At 40.7% G+C, this 21,504-nt stretch overlaps 1 protein-coding gene across 9 annotated transcripts in view; it reads right to left on the reverse strand.

Annotated features, from left to right (window-relative positions):
- CHN1 (chimerin 1) overlaps positions 1–21,504 on the reverse strand; it is a 154,058-nt gene that overhangs the window by 89,300 nt on the left and 43,254 nt on the right. The window contains exon 1 of one of the 9 annotated variants that reach the window (XM_026647588.1): positions 2,194–2,278. The exons of the other annotated variants lie outside the window; for them this stretch is intronic. Coding sequence (XP_026503373.1) covers positions 2,194–2,207 — 14 coding nt within the window. The 5' untranslated portion in view covers positions 2,208–2,278. Of the gene's footprint in view, positions 1–2,193; positions 2,279–21,504 lie in introns of those variants that run through there. 9 annotated transcript variants of the gene reach the window in all.

Here is a 21,504-nt window from a genome sequence, read left to right on the forward strand (position 1 = left end):
CAATAACATGCAAAATCCCAGTGTGCTTTCAATATATATATCAGAGAGATTTGTTAAGGTGAAATTAAAGTAGTAGGTGCAGATCAATGAGCTGAGTAAATTACCTTTCAGGAGATGCAGTCTTTAAAAATCCCTCAAATGTTAAAACACAGAAAACCAAGAGTTAAGATTGCAGTTCTCAAGTAAATCTTAGCAAAGTTATTTGTGGTGAACTTCCTTAGTTTTTAATATAGTCATAAGGGGGTGCTTACTCCTATACCCCATCGGGAAAGTCCCACCAGAGACCTAATGCTAGTGTAGGAGCTGCCAGGAGCAGAGGGGTCCAGGTGAACGGTTAGCTCTGACTCAGGAGCAGTCAGGGAACACACTAACTAGTCACCGCTTTCTCTATTTGCTGACCCTCATGTGGCTGATTGGGTGGTGAAGGTAGAGGAGCACTAGTTCCCCTCTCCTGAATATACCCCATGGAAAGGAAGGGCTAATGCCTCACCTGGACCTGGTAGCTCCCAAGTGGTCAGGTTACACTTTGAGGTCTATTGCCGCTGGGGAAAGGGCTAGAAGCCTTACTTTTTTCTTAAAGGAAAGCTTAGGTCTCTAGCAGACCTCTGATGTCTATAGTAACATGCCTGGAGCAGAAATTTTCTAGAAATGTTACTAAATAAAATATCAATAATTTTGAAAATTCAAATTAATCAACTAAATTTTGGTTCTGAGAAAAACATCTCAGCTGGGGATATCTAGTAAAACTTATTTTACCTTCTGATTTTTTGCTAAGGGTCAAAAAGTTGGAATTATATTTTGACCCTTCTATAGTGAGGGTGTCATAATTTAGGAACCTAGTGTCCACCAAATTTCAACATTTGCATAAAGATTCAATCTTAATTTCAGATCTAGCCTTCTAATTTTGAGTTCTATATGAACTGAATTTTTTCCTGGTAAATTGTAGGAGGGTGGGGGCAAAATCAGGTTTGAAATGGAAACTTCATTGCAATCGTTATCATAGAGAGATGACCATCATTCTATAACATTCTGTAAGAATATGGTCCACATTGCACCTTCGTTTACACTAGCGTGATTCCCATTGGTTTCATTTAAGCAGTTTTCATACCATGTTTATAATCCATCTCTTTGCCTACATAGTTTTCTCATACTAAAAACAACTTGTTCTTAAATTAGTTCCCTATATCCACATCAATATTTAAATTGTGAATCTAAGAAAACATATGGCTTGAATGGTCAGTATTAAGTTATAAAAGTCAAGAAATGTCCTTACCTAATACCATTTGTATAATTTAAAACTGAAAGAATTTTTAAAAGTGCAATTTGCTTTTCACTATTTATGTTATTCACTTATTCTTTTCCTACCAGGATAATACAAATTGTTTAAGTAGGTTTTTATTGAATAGGCTATTTCACTTTCAGGTTCTCAGCATTTAGGTTGCAAACATTGCAGTCAAATATTTGGTTAAAAGCTCCCATTGGATTAAAAATCATCATGGAAAGATTTCCATGAGTCTTAAATTTTGTTAAAGTTGTTTTTACCAAACTCAACTGTTAAGACAAAATTGAGTTTGCAGTTTCGCTAAAGACCAATTACAGGCTGTGACTGCATTTTATGGTTACTTTTTCCAATACAAGTTTGACCTCTGAAATTCCTGCAGCCTGAACTCATTTCTTTGGTAAACAGTATACCACACAATACAATTTACTGATCATGCTGTCTTGGTTTTGTTCTCCATAAAGTTTCATTGCTTGACTACCATAATATTTAATAAACAATAGCAACACAAATTTGTTAAAACTGATTACCGATTTTTAAAAAAAGGGAATTAATAGCAAGTAAAGCCTTCTTTTTGCAACAAGTAATGGAATTAACAAAATATTAGTATTTATATAAACCAGGGGAGGCTGGGGATATCTAAGGCAAACTACTGGGGATATCTAAGGCAAACTACTGGTACATATAGATGAACAGAGTGTCAAGTAGCATGGCAGGTAGAAGACAAACAAACATTTTAAGATTCAAAACCTGCCCTGAGGTGCTTTTACTGATATTTGCTTTAGTATTGATAGTGCACAAAGCCAAAAACCTTTGTGAATAAGACTTATAATGCTTGGCTAGTGGATAAAATTCAAAAGGGTTTAGGCTATGTCTGAGTAATAGAGTAATAATAATGATAGAGTAATACTTACATAGCTCTTTTCATTCAGAGATCTCAAAGTGCTTTGCCTCCATTTTACAGATGAAGAAAATGAATTGTTAAGTGATTCACACAGGGTTACGTTGCAGGCCAGTTTCAGAGTAGAGAGTAGCAATCAACTCCAGTGTCCCATGAGCTGTAGTATGCTGCCCCCGTTAGACCACTAGCATCTGCTGCTATTCTTGTAGTTACTTTTGAATAAGGGTGGTAAAATGCTTCTGGTTCTGTAGTCTTGATGAAATTTAAAACCAAGGTTCTAATTATTTGTAATCATTAAAACGCCTATGATACTTCTTATGAGAGATGAGGTGTTTGCCCTCATGTTCTGGCTAAATTCTAATTCTAAATTCCAAAGTCATCCTGCAGTTTTAACTGAAAAAGGAATTCTTATTTTTCTGTCCTGAACTGTTGTTTAATATTGCTGTGTGCTATTTGAAAGCTGCTGCTTTCCTTACAAGACATGGCCACATTTCAGTGATTTATGAGGTGAAAGCTACACATAGTAGTTTGTATATAGTGGTGAGCACTTTGGATGAAAGGTGCCATGTTTTATATACATATGTCAGCTCTTATTTAGCAAAATATTACTGTTTGAAAGAGTCTAGAGTCTTTCCCACTGTTCCCTTGGCAAAACCTACTAGGAGTTAAAAAAGAAAAAGTTCTGTACTATGAAGTCTTTTTGAATAAATTTTGCTTTAAATTACTAACTAAATGTAATAATTATACTATTCAGGGAAACGTATCTTAGTAGGTCAAAATAGGTGCTATGCTCATAATCAAAACAGATAAACTACTGTTTTTATGTACCTCCACCTTAATTTCTCTTGACCATGGTTACATAAATAAATTGCGAAGGAATAGTTTAATTGCTGTTCTGTAGTGCTCCATCATCTATAAAAATTTAATTCTCTTAGTGTGATGCCTGATCTGCCATTAAAATGCTTGCTGCATTAACAAATGGGAGAGAACAGATGAGAAACACTCATTATAAAGTAATATGCCCATTAAAATGACCTATCCTACCAGTGATTTTCATTTTAGTAGGACTCAGTGAAACAGAATAAATTTAAAAGATTTCATCCAACTGGCACCCTAAATGTGTGTACCGTATATGTGGTGCATATACACATAAAAATATTTGTTACCAAATGTATTAAACTCCATTTGGTAGTTTATGAATGTTAAAAGAAATGGCCCTGATTTTCCTCTCACTAGCACTAGCATAAAGCAAGAGTAATGCCATTTAACTCAATCGAATTACTTTAAGTATAAAACAGGTATAAGTGAGGGAGAAATTTGGCACTAATACATTTACTATTTACAGTGCTTTATGTGCTTGAATAATTAAAAGTGTGTTTGATAAAAACAACGAGATAAAACAACAATATGGAACAGGCTCTTTTCCGGGGGGGAAAAGCTTTAAAAGGTATTTATCGTTGAAGGATTTCTTTTTTTTTTTTATGCATAAGTAATAAACTTTAAAAATGGTTCCTCAAATGCATATTTATAAAGCAGCCCATTTGCTAAGGCAGACAATAGAAGAAGGGCAACTAAAGGACTGGCTGGAAGATATGTGTCTAAATTGCCGCCCTCAAGATACGAGGTGGGGGAGGGAGCAACATTACTGGTGGGAGCCAGAAAGGAATTAGAATAGTGGCCTTCTTCAAGAAGAGAACACAACATAGAATATGGGTAACACTTCTTCTGACACTTGAGCTACTGGATTTTTATTTTTATTTATTATTTAAATTACAATAGTGCCTAGAAGCCTCAACCAAGATTGGGGCCCCATTGTGCTAGGCACTGTATAAACACAGTGAAATACAGGTCCTGCCCCAAAGAGATTTGGATGGGATTTTGAAAGAAGCCTAAGAAAGTTAGGTGACAAACTCCCACTAACTCCTTTAGGTCTTTTTTCCAAAATTCCAGTCTTCCATATGAAATAGACAAGACAGACAAATAGTGAGAGAAAGGAATAGGGTGACCAGACAGCAAGTGTGAAAAATCGGGACAGGGAGTTGGGGGGTAAGAGGAGCCTATATATGAGCCTATATAGGAAAAAGACCCAAAAATTGGGACTGTCCCTATAAAATCGGGATATCTGGTCACCCTAGAAAGGAAGTATTGTTACCCCATATTATAGCTGGAGAACTGAGGCACAGAGAGTTTAATTGACTTGCCCAAAGTAAGACAGGAAGTCTGTCAGAGCCAGAAAATGAAGGAAGATCTCTTGAGTTCCAGTCCAGAGAACATGAGTGCCTTGACCACAAGACCATCCTCCCTTGCTGTGGAATGAGTTACAGTAGGTAATTGTAGTACAGTAGTGACTGTAGTGAAACATGAACTGTGCGCTCAGCAAGAAGCTTTAACATACGCTAGACACACTGAACCCAGTCTTGGACATTGGTTATCTAGAAAACAAAACCTACTAAAGCAATGAACACATCTCCAGAAAGTGCTGAAGTTATAATAGTAGGAAAAAGTCTGCAATGTACAGAACAGCCAAGGATAACTTTGAAGCTCTAGCCAAAAGAAAACAGAACTGACAACAACAACAGATGGGAAGAGGAGGGAAGGAGAACAGGAACACAGCAAGAAGACATGAACCATAAGGAAAAAAAGCATTCCAGTCTGTGGGAGGCTGCAAGTAGCCAGTTAATTACTCATTAAGGTTAGGAAAGGATTATCATCATTCCATACACTTATAATGAGCCCATCTCCGTAGTCCCTAGATGCATTTACATAAGATAGATCAAGTACAAAACAACCATTTCCCCCAAATCTTGAGGTCAAAAACCTCAAATAATCCCAAATTTACTTCCATAACAGTGCCAGAAATGGGGGTTCAACAGCAGATTTTAATGGAAACCTGGAACAAAGAGATAAGTTGTATAAAGCATTCTTCTATGGGCCAGGTTTAAGCACAGAAATATTTCTAGTAGGAGCAAATTCCAGAAGACACGACCTACCCTAGACAAAAGCCAGGTCCTATGAGCTCACCTTTGGGATAGTCATCCAAAGCATTCCTGCCAGCCAATACAAGTAGTGGGTGGAAAATAGGTATGGGGGAGAGGAGAGAGAGAGGAGGGCATTTTCTGAGATAACTGGAACCCAGGCAAAGAACAGTTCTGAAGACAGTAATCACATTGCATTTCATCTGGCAGCAAATTGGCAATAAAGCAAAGAGCAAGGCGGAGGTGTAACATACTCTCAGCAATCTAAATGGCAGACAGCTGCAATTTGCATCAGTTGGAGATTCCAAGTAGCATTCAAGACTGCAAGCAGAGAGCACTGAATTAGTATCTCCTGGAAATAACAAAGGACTGTGGCAATATCGCCATCTGAGAGGTAATGACGCAGTCATGCAGCTAGCAGAAGGTGGAAAGCAGGTTTCTGGTCACTGCTAGTGTCAGTGAATCCAGGATCTGTCCGAAGTCTGCATTTATTTTAGGGCTATCAAGCGATTAAAAAAAATTAATCGTGATTAATCGCACTGTTAAAGAATAATAGAATACCATTTATTTTAATATTTTTGGATGTTTTTTACATTTTCAAATATATTGATTTCAATTACAACACAGACTACAAAGTGTACAGTGCTCACTTTACATTATTTTTTATTACAAATATTTGAACAGTAAAAAACAAAAGAAATAGTATTTTTCAATTCACCTAATACAAATAATGTAATGCAATCTCTTTATCATGAAAGTTGAACTTACAAATGTAGAATTATGTACAAAAAAGAATAACTGTGCTCAAAAATAAAACCACGTAAAACTTTAGAGCCTATTAGTCCACTCAGTCCTACTTCTTGTTCAGCCAATCACTCAAACAAATAAGTTTGTTTACATGTGCAGGAGACAATGCTGCCCGCTTCTTGTTTACAATGTCACCTGAAAGTGAGAACAGACGTTCGCATGGCGCTTTTGTAGCCGGCATTGCAAGATATTTACGTGCCAGATGCACTAAAGATTCATATGTCCCTTCGTGCTTCAACCATCATTCCAGAGGACATGCGTCGATGCCGATGATGGGTTCTGCTTGATAGCGATCCAAAGCAGTGTGGACTGAGTCAGATGCGACCAGCAGAAGGTTGATTTTCTTTTTTGGTGGTTCAATTCTGTAGTTTCCGCATCAGAGTGTTGCTCTTTTATGACTTCTGAAAGAATGCTCCACATCTCATCCCTCTCAGATTTTTGAAGGCACTTCAGATTCTTAAACCTTGGGTCGAGTGCTATAGCTATCTTTAGAAATCTCACATTGGTACCTTCTTTGCGTTTTGTCAGATCTGCAGTGAGAGTTCTTAAAATGAACATGTGCTGGGTCATCATCCGAGATTGCTGTATCATGAAATATATGGCAGAATGCAGGTAAAACAGAGCCGGAGACATACAATACTCCCCCAAAGAATTCAGTCACAAATTTAATTAGCGCATTTTTTTAACGAGTGTCATCAGCATGGAAGCACTTCCTCTGGAATGGTGGCCGAAGCATGAAGGGGCATACAAATATTTAGCATATCTGGTACATAAATACCCTGCAATGTAGGCTACAAAAGTACCATGGGAACGCCTGTTCTCACTTTCAGATGAGGTTGCAAATAAGAAGCAGGCAGCATTATGTCCCGTAAATCTAAACAAACTTGTTTGTCCTAGCGATTGGCTGAACAAGAAGTAGGACTGAGTGGACTTGTAGGCTCTAAAGTTTTACATTGTTCTGGTTTTTGAGTGCAATTATAGAACGAAAAAAATCTACATTTGTAAGTTACACTTTCATGATAAAGAGATTGCACTTCAGTACTTGTATGAGGTGAATTGAAATATACTATTTCTTTATCATTTTTACAGTGCAAATATTTGTAATAAAAATAATATAAAGTGAGCATTGTACACTTTGTATTCTGTGATGTAACTGAAATCAATATATTTGAAAAAGTAGTAAAACATCCAAAAATATTTAGTAAATTTCAATTGATATTCTATTGTTTAACAGGGCAATAAAAAGTGTGATTAATCATGATTAATTTTTTTAATCGTGATTAATTTTTTTAAATTAATCGCACGAGTTAGCTGCGATTAATCGACAGCCCTAATTTATTTAGATTTATGCAAACATAACAACAAGCATCTAGCCCTGGATTTATGCACTCTGGACGAATACGTAAAATACAACCCTAATTTTAGTCATCCAGTAATTTTAACTCAACCCACATCACAACCAAGGAAATACAGGAGTGACTAGAGATTTCTAAGCCAGCTTCTCTGAAAAATGTAAAATGCACTATAACAGAACTGCAAGAGCCTTTTAGGGAACAAGACAGTACCATGGGAGTAAGAGGAGGGTGACAAACACAGGATGAGGTCCCCACAAAGTTAGTATTTATAAAACTGTAGAGAAAACAAGCACCACGGTTAGGTAATAAAGCACTCAAATAGGCATGCACCAGGAACAGAGAGAACTCTTTATTCAGAGAGCCCTACCATGCTACAGACCACCAAAAGGAGGCTGAGCACAGCAACACACAGATTGGCTTGGCACAGCTGAGTGCAGATGTGTCGCTAAACAGAGAGAAACATGAAACCATCCCGTCCTTCAAACCCCTCCTCAATCACACATTTGCTGTGATACCTACGAGAAATGAACAATCAATCATGGCCTAATAAAGAGAATAGACTAGGCCACGAAGAAAAAATAGAGATGCTTGAAATCACATGGGTATCTATCTAAGGAAATTCCTAGATATCCATGGATTAGACCAGAGATATTCTACCTCGGGGTGGGCAAACTATGGCCTGTGGGCCACATCAGGCCCATCAGACCTTTTAATCCGGCCCTCGAGCTCCAGCTGGGGAGTGGGGACTGAGGCTTACCTGGCTCTGCATGGCTCCCGGAAGCAGCGGCATGTCCCCTCTCCAGCTCCTACACTTAGGGGCAGCCATGGGGCTTCACATGCTGCCCCTGCCCCAAGCGCCAGCCCTGCAACTCCCATTGTCCAGGAACCACAGCCAATGGGAACTGCAGGGGCAGCACCAGCGGATGGGGCAGTGCACAGAGCAACCTGGCCGGCACCATGCCTCCATGAAGGAGCAGGAAGGGGGACATGCCACTGCTTCCAAGAGCAGCTTGAGATAAGTGCCGCCCGGAGTCTGAACCCCTGACCCTGAACCCCTGATTATGTACTCTTTAAAGTAAAAATTCATTCTATAATTAATATTAATAATATTAGTGGCAAATTTCTTTACATACACCTCAAAATTTCAGTGTTTTTTACTGTGCAGTCTATTAAAATATACTTCTAATTACTGTACAATACATAAAATCAGTGAAATAAACTAAGAATTAGTAAGTTTGACATTTAACTTCTCTCAAGAATTATATCCCAATGCCACCTACCACTGAATATACCCATTTGTAAACAAAACTTGCGATTAATAATCACAACTAAGAGAATTACCTTTTTTTAATCAGACTGCAGAACCTATTTCCATTTATTCACAATATTGAAACAATAGGAATTGCAGGAAAGGAAACCATGGTAACCAACTAAACCTGCTGCAGCAGATATCAGCGCAAAAGAACATACAGTGCGATCGCACTTCAACGCCTACCACAAGTACATTCTCTCCCCATTTCCTTTTTATCCTCATCCTAATTATTAAACAAGCTTTCAATCACAAAAACCTACATTGTGAGTGATGTCTTATTGTTATCATCATTTGCTCTAGGTCTTGGCATTAAGCATGGACCTACTGTTTTGCTGACATTTAAAAGCAAATCTAAAGCTTCTAGGAATTAATTAGGAATTTCCAGGTCTTTTCATCCATTAGGAATATCTCATTTCCATTACAATGTATGTTATAACACTTTTATTCTTGCATACAGACTCCAATATATAGGCAACAATTTGCTCCTGCTAGTAATATTTGTAAAACATGGGTAAAAATGCATTTGCTTTATCATTTTCTTCTGTCCTGTGAATTCACTTCTACCCTTGAGACAAACTATGACATATTTGTTTTCCTTAGGAAAGGTTTTAAACAGAAGTGCATTTTCGTCATGTATGGATGTAAAAGGGTACTCGAGCTGGAACAAAAATAGTAAAGATGCAAACTAACTAATAACAAGGAAGGAAAGTAATCATCAAGACTAATCAAAACACAGCTCCCCATGAAAATGGAAAGCATGTTTCAGTACAGCCTATAGATAACCTAGCTAACTGAGAAACTTCATGTTTAAAAGGTTATTTGGGGGAAAACTGTTGGTCCACTTTCTTATTAGAACAGGAAATAAATATTTGTTAGAAAACCTAAAACCCCATATTTCATCTTGTCTTGTTTTATTTATCTTACAGGAGTTGTGAGGTTTAATTAACTATGACGGGCTCTGTGGTTCTTGGCTGAAAGAGACTACTGAAGTGAGATCACTAGATGTAGAGCAGCCATTTTGGACATAAACCCAATCCACACAACCTAGGATCACCCCCGAGCCAAGGTGACTGTACAGTGCTGTAGAGCTGACATAGGGTACTTCTACACAACAAACAACAAAACCTTGCAGCAGTGAGTCTCAGAGCCCAGGTCTACAGACTTGGTCTTGTGCTATGGTGCTAAAAAGTGTCATGCAGATGTTCCAGCTAGGGCTGGAACTAAGGCTCTGAAGCTCAGGGAAGGTATGGGTCTCAGAACCTGAGCTCCAGCCTGATTGGAATGTCTACACGGGGCTCATACACCAAACACCCACCCTGCTGCTGGCATACAAGAGAAAAAGGGGACATACCAGGATGCACCTATGCAATACTGATTGTTGTCTAATATTTTTAGCCCACATTGTTCCAGGCCAGACTAAGTTAGGGTACTCCTCAGACTATACTGAGAGCTCAAAAAGAATAGCAAGAAGAGAGCAACATTGGGATTAGGACAGTGCAAAGAAGAGCCTTTGTGTACCACCCAATTGGCATTCTATGCATTTTGGTTGTACACAAGGATGTGGCCTACTATTATTGTTCACTCTGTTCCCAAAAAAAACCTTTGCTACACTGTGAATCTGGCATGGATTTATTTGGGATACATGGGGGTAAACTGATTCCTGGTGTAACTCAACTGCCTTGATAAATTTATGCATGGGGTTATACAAGGGTGTAGCCTGCAATAGCAGTGGACTGGACTCGATGACGCAGTCCCGTGTCTTAAGTCTACTTATCTAGTGATTTGGAAGGTTGCTCTAGTTTTGTAATGCTTACAGTATACTCCATCTCTTTACACTGGGTTCCATGAATAAAAATCTTTAGTGTGAAGTGAAGTGAATCTGAACATCTCATGTCATGAGAGTCTGACAAGGTGTGAATAAGCAGAGGAGTTAGAAACAGAATGAGAAGGGTTGTGGGTGGTTTCTTGTTCCTACACACTCTCTCTCTGTAAGGGAATCTTGCTTCACAAATTTAGAAGGAAGGCAATGACTCAGATTAACACAGATGGTCAAGTGTCCACCAGTGAGACTAAAAGAAACTGACAGAATTTCTATACACAAGGAGCAAGATTCTTTGGTTCACCTGAGACACTTGGTGCAGGATCCTGGAAAGGATGTGGCCAATGTGGTGTTGAGCCATCTCTACATTCCTCCAACCCTGGAGTGGGCCAGGGAATGTTACACCAAATTTTACACTAATGTGATTGAGGCCCCTCAAGCTGCTCTGATTTATATCCAGCTGCTCTACTGACAATTGTGAATCACCAGATGTCCTGGCCACACCCACTTTCTCCATGGGAACACCCCTTGCATTTGATTTATGCTGGGCCTATGTCACCAGGGGACACCTGGGGGTTCTCCTTACACAAGGATAATTCTCTGACTGGCTAGATTCAATGGTGCTTTAGCAGTTTCGCAGCATGGGAGAGGTACAAAGCAGCCATGAGAGGGCCGAGGCCATGGCTTTTATTTCAGTTAGAATTTTGATTTTGATGAAAAAAATTTCCCCAGAAAACTTTTTTAAAAATAAAAATGTGTTCTGAATCCTGTGAAACAGAAACAACTTCGAATTTTCAACTTCTATCATGATCTTTAAAATTTTTAGACCAACTCTACAAGAGTAATTATGTATTGAATGCCCCAAAACTTCATTAAGGTTGCCCAATGGTGTTTTGTGCCCTTCCAGAATGCAGAGAGTGGCTAATTTTAAACCTCTGAAAACCAGAAAGGAAGCGTGAAGATAAACACCAAACCTGCAACACATGACCATAACACATGTATTAGGACTCTACCCTCACAGATGCTACAGCAGGGGTTCTCAGCGTTTTTCTTGCTGAGGCCTCCCTCAACATGCTATAAAAACGCCAGGGCCCAGCGAGATTGGGAGGGGGGAACTCGGGGTTCTGGGCCGGAGGGGGACCCTTGGGCACAGGCATAATTTTACTTCTATGGCGGGGGGGGGAAGAACTGGGGGGCTTGAGCTAGCTCCGCACAGCGGGATCCAGAGAGAGAGCGTGCAACCTCCACCCCCCCGACTCACTCAGGAGGCCATCCAGTCTGTGGGGGGACGCAACAAAAAATATAACTCAAGGGGAGACTTAGTTCAAAAAGTCTGAAAGCTGCTCAGGGTGCAGGGAGTGGGTAGGTAGGGGCTGTTTGCAGGCAGGGGAGTAGCTCAGGGTGCATGCAAGGGGGTAGCTAGGGGATGTCTACGGGAGAGGGGGGGCTCCCAGTATAGCTCCCAGCTTTGGGGGGGCCCTGGGGCTCCAGGCTTGGGGAGGGGAGGTTTGCAGCTTCAGCTCCACACCGCTCCCAGCTTCGGGGGCTTGAGGGGGTGCTGGCATCAGCCCCACGCTGCTCCCGGCTTCGGGGCGGGGGCCACTGACTTTAGCCCCGTGCCGCTCCCAGCTTCGGGGCAGGAGCCACTGACTTTAGTCCCGTGCCGCTCCCAGCTTTGGGGCGGGGGCCACTGATTTTAGCCCTGTGCCGCTCCCAGCTTCAGGGCAGGGGTGCCAGCCTCAGCCCTGCACCACTCCTGGCTGGGGGGCGGGGGGAGGGGGGGAGGAGGGGACTCAGCTTCAGTGATGCGCCGCTCCCAGCTTCAGCGCTGGGGTTTGGGGCACTGGGTTTCAGCTGCGGGGCTCCGCCTTAAAGTTTTGAAGCATTTAATTAAAAAAAACAGGCAAACAAACAAAACAAAAAACAATTTCTTAGCACCTCCACATACCACAGCCCAGCTCTCCCCCTCCATTGCCTTGGACTCCTTAGGTATGATTACACCACCCACAGAATGTACTGGCTGAATGTTAGTCTCTTCGCTGCCCTTGCATCATCCCCTTGTTAACATCCCTGTGGCGGGGAAAACATCACAGCAGCCCAACACTGTAGCATTTAATTTCAGAAAGGGGGGTACACAAAAATAAGGAAGTGTTATTTACTCCTTCTCATAAAGACAAGAACTATGCATAGACAGGAGAAAACATAAGAACATAAGAACGGCCATACTGGGTCAGACCACAGGTCCATCTAGCCCAGTATCCTGTCTTCCGACAGTGGTCAATGCTAGGTGCCCAAGAGGGAATGAACAAAACGGGTAATCATCAGGTGATCCATGCCCTGTCGCCCATTCCCAGCTTCTGGCAAACAGAGGCTAGGGACACCATCCCTGCCCATCCTGGCTAATAGCCATTGATGTACTTAGATTTTCAGAAAGCCTTTGATAAGGTCCCTCATCAAAGGCTCTTAAGCAAAGTAAGCTACCAGGGGATAAGAGGGAAGGTCCTCTCATGGATTGGTAACTGGTTAAAAGATAGGAAACAAAGGGGTATGGAATGGCTGCCATATGAGGAGAGATTAATAATACTGGGACTTTTCAGTTTGGAAAAGAGACGACTAAGGGGAGATATGATTTGAGGTCTATAAAATCATGACTGGTATGGAAAAAGTAAATAAGGAAGTGTTATTTACTCCTTTTCATAAACGCAAGAACTAGTGGTCACCAAATGAAATTAATAGGAGCAGGTTTAAAACAAACAAAAGAAAGTATTTTTTCACACAACACACAGTCAACCTGTGGAACTCCTTGCCAGAGAACGTTGTGAAGACCAAGACTATAACAGGGTTCAAAAAAGAACTAGATAAATTCATGGAGGCTCCCATGGGTTCCCTGGACAATAACAAAGCTGAAAAATTGATTGAGATAACATTGGATAACACTGTAGGAAGCTCTGGCAGGCAAAAGACTTTGTGAGGACATGGTATAAAGCTGTACGAAGCCTGGTTGGGGCAGAGCACGTTCTGTATCTAATAACTCTGTCATAGAAAATAAAATGGCAAAGTTGGGAAGAAAGGGGCCTGCATTGTACATTGCTTGGGAAAGGAGTGGGCCAGCAGCCAGGAAGAGGCGCTCAGGAGACAACCCTGTAACATTACTCAAATGTCACTCTGCTATTCGAGTAACAGATTTGATTTCAGGATTGCTACTATATGATTCTTGTTTTCTTTCATTCACTTTTATTCTTATCTTTAGAATTTGTGGGAGGAAAGAACACTCTGAGTGGCAGCAGCAAAGTCATAATTATCTTTTTCCCATATTTAAGGGTCACCCAAATTAATAGAGCAGTTCACACATCTCAGAGCTATTGTTTCATGCTGAATCTATCCCCATGGATTGTTCTGGTTTAGCTGAGAACATTTTATTGAGATCAATGTGTCACTTCACACCTTTCTGTGCCTCCTATGCTACAGATGGATGTGAAGAGCCTCTTCCCCGTACACTAGGCCCAGATCTGGACTAGGGACTATGCATCTCCACGCTCCTGACCATCTCTGCATCCAGCTGGTACATGCACACCTTACAGACCCACCACCTCCCCACTACTCCTCCATGCATTCCCATGGCAAGAAGGAGGAGAGCTCCAAGCAGCAGAGGATGTGGGTGGGGGTCTCAGAGCAATAGGGATCTGAATGTTGCAGGAGCCCCAAAGCATTGGGGATGATGGAAGGAATTTTGGAGGAGATGGAGCACTGTCAGAGCAGTAGTAAGGGAGTCTAAGCAGTTGGAGGGAATGTGTGAGTTGGAACAGTACAGAAAAAAGAGTGGGATGAAAAGGGGGTGAGAGTTGTGAAGTGGGGGATGTTGGGAGCTTCAGGTCTGTCCCCCCGCAAAACCTCACATCCATGAATAAAAAAATGGTTCCCCACCATCATAGTATCTGAGCATCTCACAATTTTTAATGTGTTTATCCTCACAACGTCCTGGTGAGGTAGGAAAGTGCTGTGATCCCCATTGTACAGATGGAACTGAGGCACAGAGAGACTAAGTGACTTCCCCAAAGTCACACAGAAACTTGGAAATTGAAACAGGGAATTGAATTCAGGTCTCCTGAGTTCCATGTCCTAAACCATGTACTATCTTTCCTCTCATGCCCTCCCTCCCCAAATGTCCCTCCCTTCAAACAAGCTCCCCACTGACTCCATGTTAGTCTGTTGCTGCATCTCTTCCCAGTTCCTTAAACTCTGGGTCCTAATGCTGACATCTACCTAAGAGCTTGCTACAGTGTTACCCAGTGTTATCTCAATCAGTTTTTCATCATTGTTATTGTCCAGGGAACCCCTGGAAGCCTTCACTCTCCTTCCCATGCTGTCTGCCCAGCCACCCTGGGTTCCTTTCAGAGCCTTTCTGGACTCTAAGCCGCTTTCCCCCACTTCTTCATTGATCTTTATAGGAGCCAGCTATCCCTTATCAGCAGGGACCTAGTTTTTTGTGATTAAAAAACCAAAATTCTCTGATAAAAAAAAAATCTGTGTTTTTCCTCGTTTAAAATGAAACGCTGAACTTAAGTTTCCCTAGCCACAATATAAATAGGTATTAGTTGAACACAATGTTTTATTGGTATATTTACTATTTTTAAGCAAGTTCGAAGCCTACCAGTGCCATCAATCATTATAATAAAATTAATAGAATTGCAATTTTTATTTCTTACTTCTGTCTGTTTTCTAGATTTTCAGGAAAAACAAATTTTTTTAATGCACTGGAATGATCCAGTCACAGTGCACCGTTTCTTTACTATTGTCAATGGCCCTGCTGATTCAGCCTCTTGTTCTCATGTTTTTTCATTCAGTTTATGTTCAGCGCTTTCCATGTGTTCTACAATTGTCTGCCTTCGAACATAATCTAAAGCCGCTCTGTATACAGTACACAACAGCACATTGTCATCAACATAGAATTTTTTCCTTGCCAAACGCAGTGACACCGTCTTTAGGGAAGTTTTCACTGTCTTTTCATAACTTTAATTACTCACGTCTGGAGGCTGAAGTGAAATTTGAGATCCATTAAAACCCGAACCACTATACGCTTTGAGTAACCTCTATACGCTGGAAGCAGTTTACTTGAGTATGTTTAGCTATGTAAATTTAAAGCGCATTCAAAAATCAACCACAAGAGGGGAAGGTTGCATGCACTGAATACATGACATTGGCACTTTCAGTAAAATGTATTTAATAGTTAATATATATTTGTATTTTTTCACAAAACGTAAAAACTAAAGATTCTCTGTAAAAATGCAAATTTCGTGTTTTTCCACATTTTCCCGTAGCAAACAGATTTCTAGGATCCATGCTCATGAGGCCCAAGAGGACACTGCCTAATTAATTACAGGTGGGCTGGACCACTCTCCCTTAAAGGGATTAGGTCCACCTGTGATACTAGTAGGAAAAGATCAAACTGAATCATGGAGTTAGACATAGAAGGTGAAATCCTAGCTCATTGAAATCAATGGGAGTCTTGTCAAAGGGGGCAGGATTTTGTGCAAAGACACATCTCACTGGCATTCCTCATTTCTGGTCTGGGAAATGATATTCAGAATATAGATCAACAGCTATCAAAGTCACCTTCAGGCTGCAGATGAAGCTGACCATTTATCCTGACATTGTAGCAATGGGCAAAAAATTAAGTGGTCCCATAAAAAAATCTGGCAGTTTTCAGGCAAAATTATCTTTACCTACCAAGGTATGCACAGCAAAATTCCCAAAGCTGAAATAAGAGTAGAATACAGTAGTAATAGTAACCACAGTGACAGGGTAAGGATTGGGTTAAACACTAGTTGTAAGTAAGCAAAGCCAACATCACACTTAGTGGAAACATGGGTATACTATGAATATCTTCTATCAGAGAGAGAAAAACTGAAACAAAGAGCAAAACTCTTGCCTGCAGCTGATGGAAAGAATATGCCTGCTGCTTCCTTCCTTCTAGGAAGGAAAATAAATGTTGGAAGCGTTAGGAACTCCAAGGGTAGGAAACACAGTGCTGCCAAAAAGATCTGAAGCACTCATATTCAGCTATGGCATATGAGATAGCAGAGTGTGTGGATTCACTTTCACACATTTTAAAGTGAGAGCAACGAACAGGATAATATGGTATCACTTGCTTCTCTAATGGAAAGCAACATCACAAGCCATTTTCCTTGGTAAAACCGGGATGGTCAAGCTAATGCTTAATCACAGTACAATGACATCTGCATGTACAATGTTTAGATTTCAATGCATAATTCCAAATCCTAATTTCTTTAAAGTAAACTAAGGTTAACTGCACGAACACTGCATTTAAAGAGGTCTCAGAGCATTTTCCTGCCATGTTATATCCAACTGACGTTACCTCTTACATAAATACAGCCTGGACATAATTTGAAAACATTCTTTATAACTGGTATATTAAACATTTTCCCAAACCAGCAGAAAAACGAAATTTCAGAGGGAGAGCTGCCTTACGCTCTTTTCTGTAGTAAAATCCATCACTATGTATACTTTACTGTCCGCAAAAGTTGCTTTCAAGGGGATTTTCTACCTTGAAAAAGATAATGTTGAAGTTTGAAGACACTAACCTTTCTCCTAGAGTCAGAGAGTTTAAGGACAGAAGGGACCATTAGATCATCTAGTCTGGCCTCCTCTGTATCATAGGCCACCTACACCACCCAGCACCCCACACTAAATCCAACAGCCAAAATGAGATCAAAGTATTACAACCCACAGGAGTCTAGATTATTGTGCGCCACTGGCAGAGAACAGGAGGGACTGAGGTGCACCAGAACCTGAGGTGCCAATAATGTCAGGGACGGGGGGAGGGACAGCTCAGTGGTTTGAGCATTGGCCTGCTAAACCCAGAGTTTTGAGTTCAATCCTTGAGGGGGTCATTTAGGGATATGGGGATTAAATTGGGAATTGGTCCTGCTTTGAGAAGGGGGTTGGACTAGATGGACCTCCTGAGGTCCCTTCTAACTCTGATATTCTATGATTCTACATCCAAATGATTAAGTGAGACATAATCAAACAATTCTGGCAAGTGACCTGCATCCACATGCTGCAGAGAAATGCAAAAAACTACAATCTGTCCTGGGGGGAAATTCCTTCTCAACCCCCACACAGCATGCAGTTAGACCCTGAGCATGTGAGCCAGAACCAGCCAGTCAAGCATCTGAGACACAGAGAGAATGCTCACAGCCCTGGCCCACCCATCCCCAATATCCAGCCATGGCCATCCCTGATGCCTCAAAGGAAGGAAATTGAAAAAACCTCACCGAATACATTCGGGGATGGGGGGGGAGGAGAGGAACCCTCCTAACCCCTGCCAGTGGCCAGCTGAAACCTTGTGGCATGAGCTTTAGGAATATAAGGCAGAAACTGGAAGTGAGCCCCTGGACTGTTGAGTACTATCCCTTACCATCACAAGTAATCCTGTCATACAATCATACCCATAACTCTGTCCAGCTCTTTCTTAAAACCAGTTAAGTAGTTTGCTCCACAACTGCTTTTGGGAGGCTGTTCCAGAACCTCACCTCTGTGATGGTTAGAAACCTTCTAATTTCTACCTTGAATTTGTTCATGGCTAGTTTACATCCATTTGTTCTTGTGCCAACATTATCGGTTAGCTTAAATAGCTCTTCACGCTCCCTGGTATTTACTTCCCATAAGGTATTTACAGACAGCAATCATATTCTTGGTCAGCCTTCTTTTTGCTAGATTAAGCAAGCTAAGCTCTTCCATCTCCACTCATAAAATAGACACTCCATTCCCCTCATCATCCTAGTAGCTCTTCTTTGAATTTGTTACGATTTAAATTAATCTTTCCTGAACACACGTGACCAGAATCGTACACAATATTCCAGATGAGGTCTTCCCAGTGCCTTGTACAATGGAATTAATTCTTTATTTTTACTGGAAATGCCTTGCCTGATACCTCCCAAGATCACTTTTGCCTTTTTTCACAGCCGCATCACATTGGTGGCTCATAGTCATCCTGTGATCAAGACACACACCCAGGTCTCTCTCCTCCTCTGTCACTTCCAACTGATGATCCCCCAGTTTGTAGCAGAAATTCTTATGGTTATCTCTAAGAGCATGACTTTGCACTTGGTACTATTGAATTTTATCCCATTCCTATTACTCCAGTCTTCAAGGTCATCCAATCCTCCTCCGTATCGATGATGTCTCCCAACTTGTTATCATCAGGAAATTTCTTTAGCACACTCCTACTTTTTGTCCCAAGGTCATTAACAAAAATGTTGACTAAGATTGGTTCCAAGACCGATCCTTGAGGAACTCCACTAGTAACCTCCTCAAGTCTGATAATTCAGCTTTCAGTCCAACCCATTGCCTTCTCCCCTTCAGCCAATTCCTTATCCATCTTACAATGCATGTACTGATCCACATCTTCCCTAATTTAACCAATAATTTCCCATGTGGTTCCATAGCAGATGCTTTACTGAAGTCCAAGTGTATTAGATCTACTGTACTTCCCTTATCTCCAAAATCTGTTATTTTCTCAAAGAAGAAAAGCATGTTAGGCTGTTATGATCTACCTTTGGTAAATCCATATTACATTACATCCCCTTTACCTCTATGAATTTAATTATTCTTTCCTTCACAATTTGTGCTAAAACCTTGCATACTACTGAGGTCAGACTAACAGATCTGTAATTGCCCGGATCATGTTTTTCCCTCTTTCTAAAATATAGGTACAATCTGTTACCCTGGGAAAAAATTACTCATTTTCAAATAAAATAAGCCACACCAAGAATCACCATGCAAGGTGCCCAGCAACCTCAGCACCTGCTGGTCAAAAGCACTGTGCGTTTTGCAGAAGCAGGAACAAAATTCAGTGACAGAATCTCTCTCTCTTTAGATCAGCCATTCAAACAAGGCCTGCATCAGTTTGTTCAGTTTTGAATTTATTTTTATTACAGGGCAGTGGTTGGAAGGAGTCATTAGATCATGAAAAATAATAATACCGCTGTATTCACACATGTGAATCAATATAAATGTCAATTCATGTTCCTGTTCGAATCATATTACTGCAAAGACAAATATCTTACTGCAGTCTATTTTTTAAAATGTAAATACGGTAATTTTTTCTAAGAAAACGCATTCACCCCAGTGTATTATTCCAGGATATCAATATTTCAGCCATATTTCTATTTTTGTTGTATAATACGTTCATTAATTGCTATTGCTCTTCCAGATGTCCAGCATGTCCTAAAGATAAACACTTGCTGGATAAGTTTCTTTGTGAGACCTGTGGGTATTTACTGATATTTCACCATATTTTTTTCAGTTTGGTATCCTATATTTGCTCCAGAGGAACTGCAATTCATCAGTTTAACTCTTGTAGAGAACAACAGTAGGTTACAAATTTTGGAAGAATTTTAGAAATCTAGTATGAGAAGATGGAATGTCTGGAGAACAGTTTTTGTGTGCGTTTGTTTTAAATACCCACTAACTGACTCACTAGTTAACGTATCCAAATAACTCTCTTAAAATTCCTGCGTTTTGGAGGGGTACAATGCAAAAATGACTAACCAAAGAGACACAGTTTTTTGGGCCAGGAGTTTGTTTGTGATGTGATAACTCATACATCATATTGTTTTCCACTGTGTGTATTATTTTATTCTTATGAGCTCACAAGAACATGGCTAGGCAGAGATTGCAATTCAAAAGTTTCCTGTTCTTTAGAGAGCAGGAGTCTCATCAACTTGAATCTATTATCAGTTTGTTTGCAAGAACATAGATGACAAGGATAGGGAAGGATGGAGCAACCTGTACATTGTATGCTTGTGCTGTATGCGTGCTTATGCACAGCAGCAAACAGCATTATTTGTTGGCTTGTCTCACTGAAGAGCTGAGATTATGAAATGGTGAAATGGTTGCAGTTCTTGTTATAGAATGGTGATGCTAAAAAAACATCCACAACACAAAGTGGGACAGATTAAAAAAACAACAGAGGATCAAATTTTAGGACTCTCTGTGTCCCTTTAAATATGTACAGTACTTGCAAGATCTGCATGTCAGGTGTATCATCAGATATACAGGTCAAAATTAAGGGGAAATCTTGTCTCCTCCTTTGTGGGTTTGAAGGGCTCTTTTTCAATAGAAATAGTGACATTTGGCTCCATGGAGTGACAGGAGTCAGGTTTGGAAAGACCATGTGGGGAATGCATAACTTAGCTTTGTCAAGGCTTCCTATACACAGTGTCTGTTTAGAGTGGTTAGAAGTAATGCAAAGGCAGAAACAGAGGCTCCATCACTAAAAATATTCAGGTCTGGCTGGTGGGTCTCACCGACATGCTCCCTATCTGACTGCCATATTTGGGGTCAGGACGGCATGTTCCTCCAGGTCAGACTGGCAGACCATCTACCATCAATACAGCTGGTATCCAGGAAAATGTAAGCCCATAATCCATGTTGTTCTCTATTCCCCTCTGTGAAACATGGGATGCAGGACTCAACATAACTAAGAGCCTAATTCTGCAACCCTTCCTCACACTGCATAGCGCTTGCTCACATGACCAGTCCCATTGAGTAGTGCTTACTATTGGCCTCAATGTGAGTACAGTTTACAGGACTGGACCCAAAGCTACTAAAGAAGTAAAGGGAAAACACTTTACAGTACCTTAGAGTGAAATTAATTAAAACTCAGATTTGCAAGATTTGTTTTCTCTTATCCAATTCAGAATCTTTCCAGCTGTACAGTCATAATGAGAAAAACCATGTGTGACCACTGATATGGAAAAGCTGGTGCTGGTCTGGGAACGCATATACCTGCTTTTAATATGAGCAGTCTTACTGAAGGATTACTTGTGTGCTTAAAGTTAAGCATATGCTTAAATGTTTTCCTGGATCTGGGCCATACTCAGTTAAACTACACCTCTACCCCGCTATAACGCGACCCGATATAACACGGGTTCGCGTATAGCGTGGTAGCAGCGGGGCTCGTGCAGCACTTTAAAGGGTCCAGGGCTCCGGCTGCTGCGGGGAGCCCGGGCCCTTTAAATCACCGCTGGAG

Source organism: Terrapene carolina, unplaced genomic scaffold (assembly GCF_002925995.2).
Source record: "Terrapene carolina triunguis isolate 2854851 unplaced genomic scaffold, T_m_triunguis-2.0 Scaffold62, whole genome shotgun sequence".
Lineage (NCBI taxonomy): Eukaryota > Metazoa > Chordata > Testudines > Emydidae > Terrapene > Terrapene triunguis.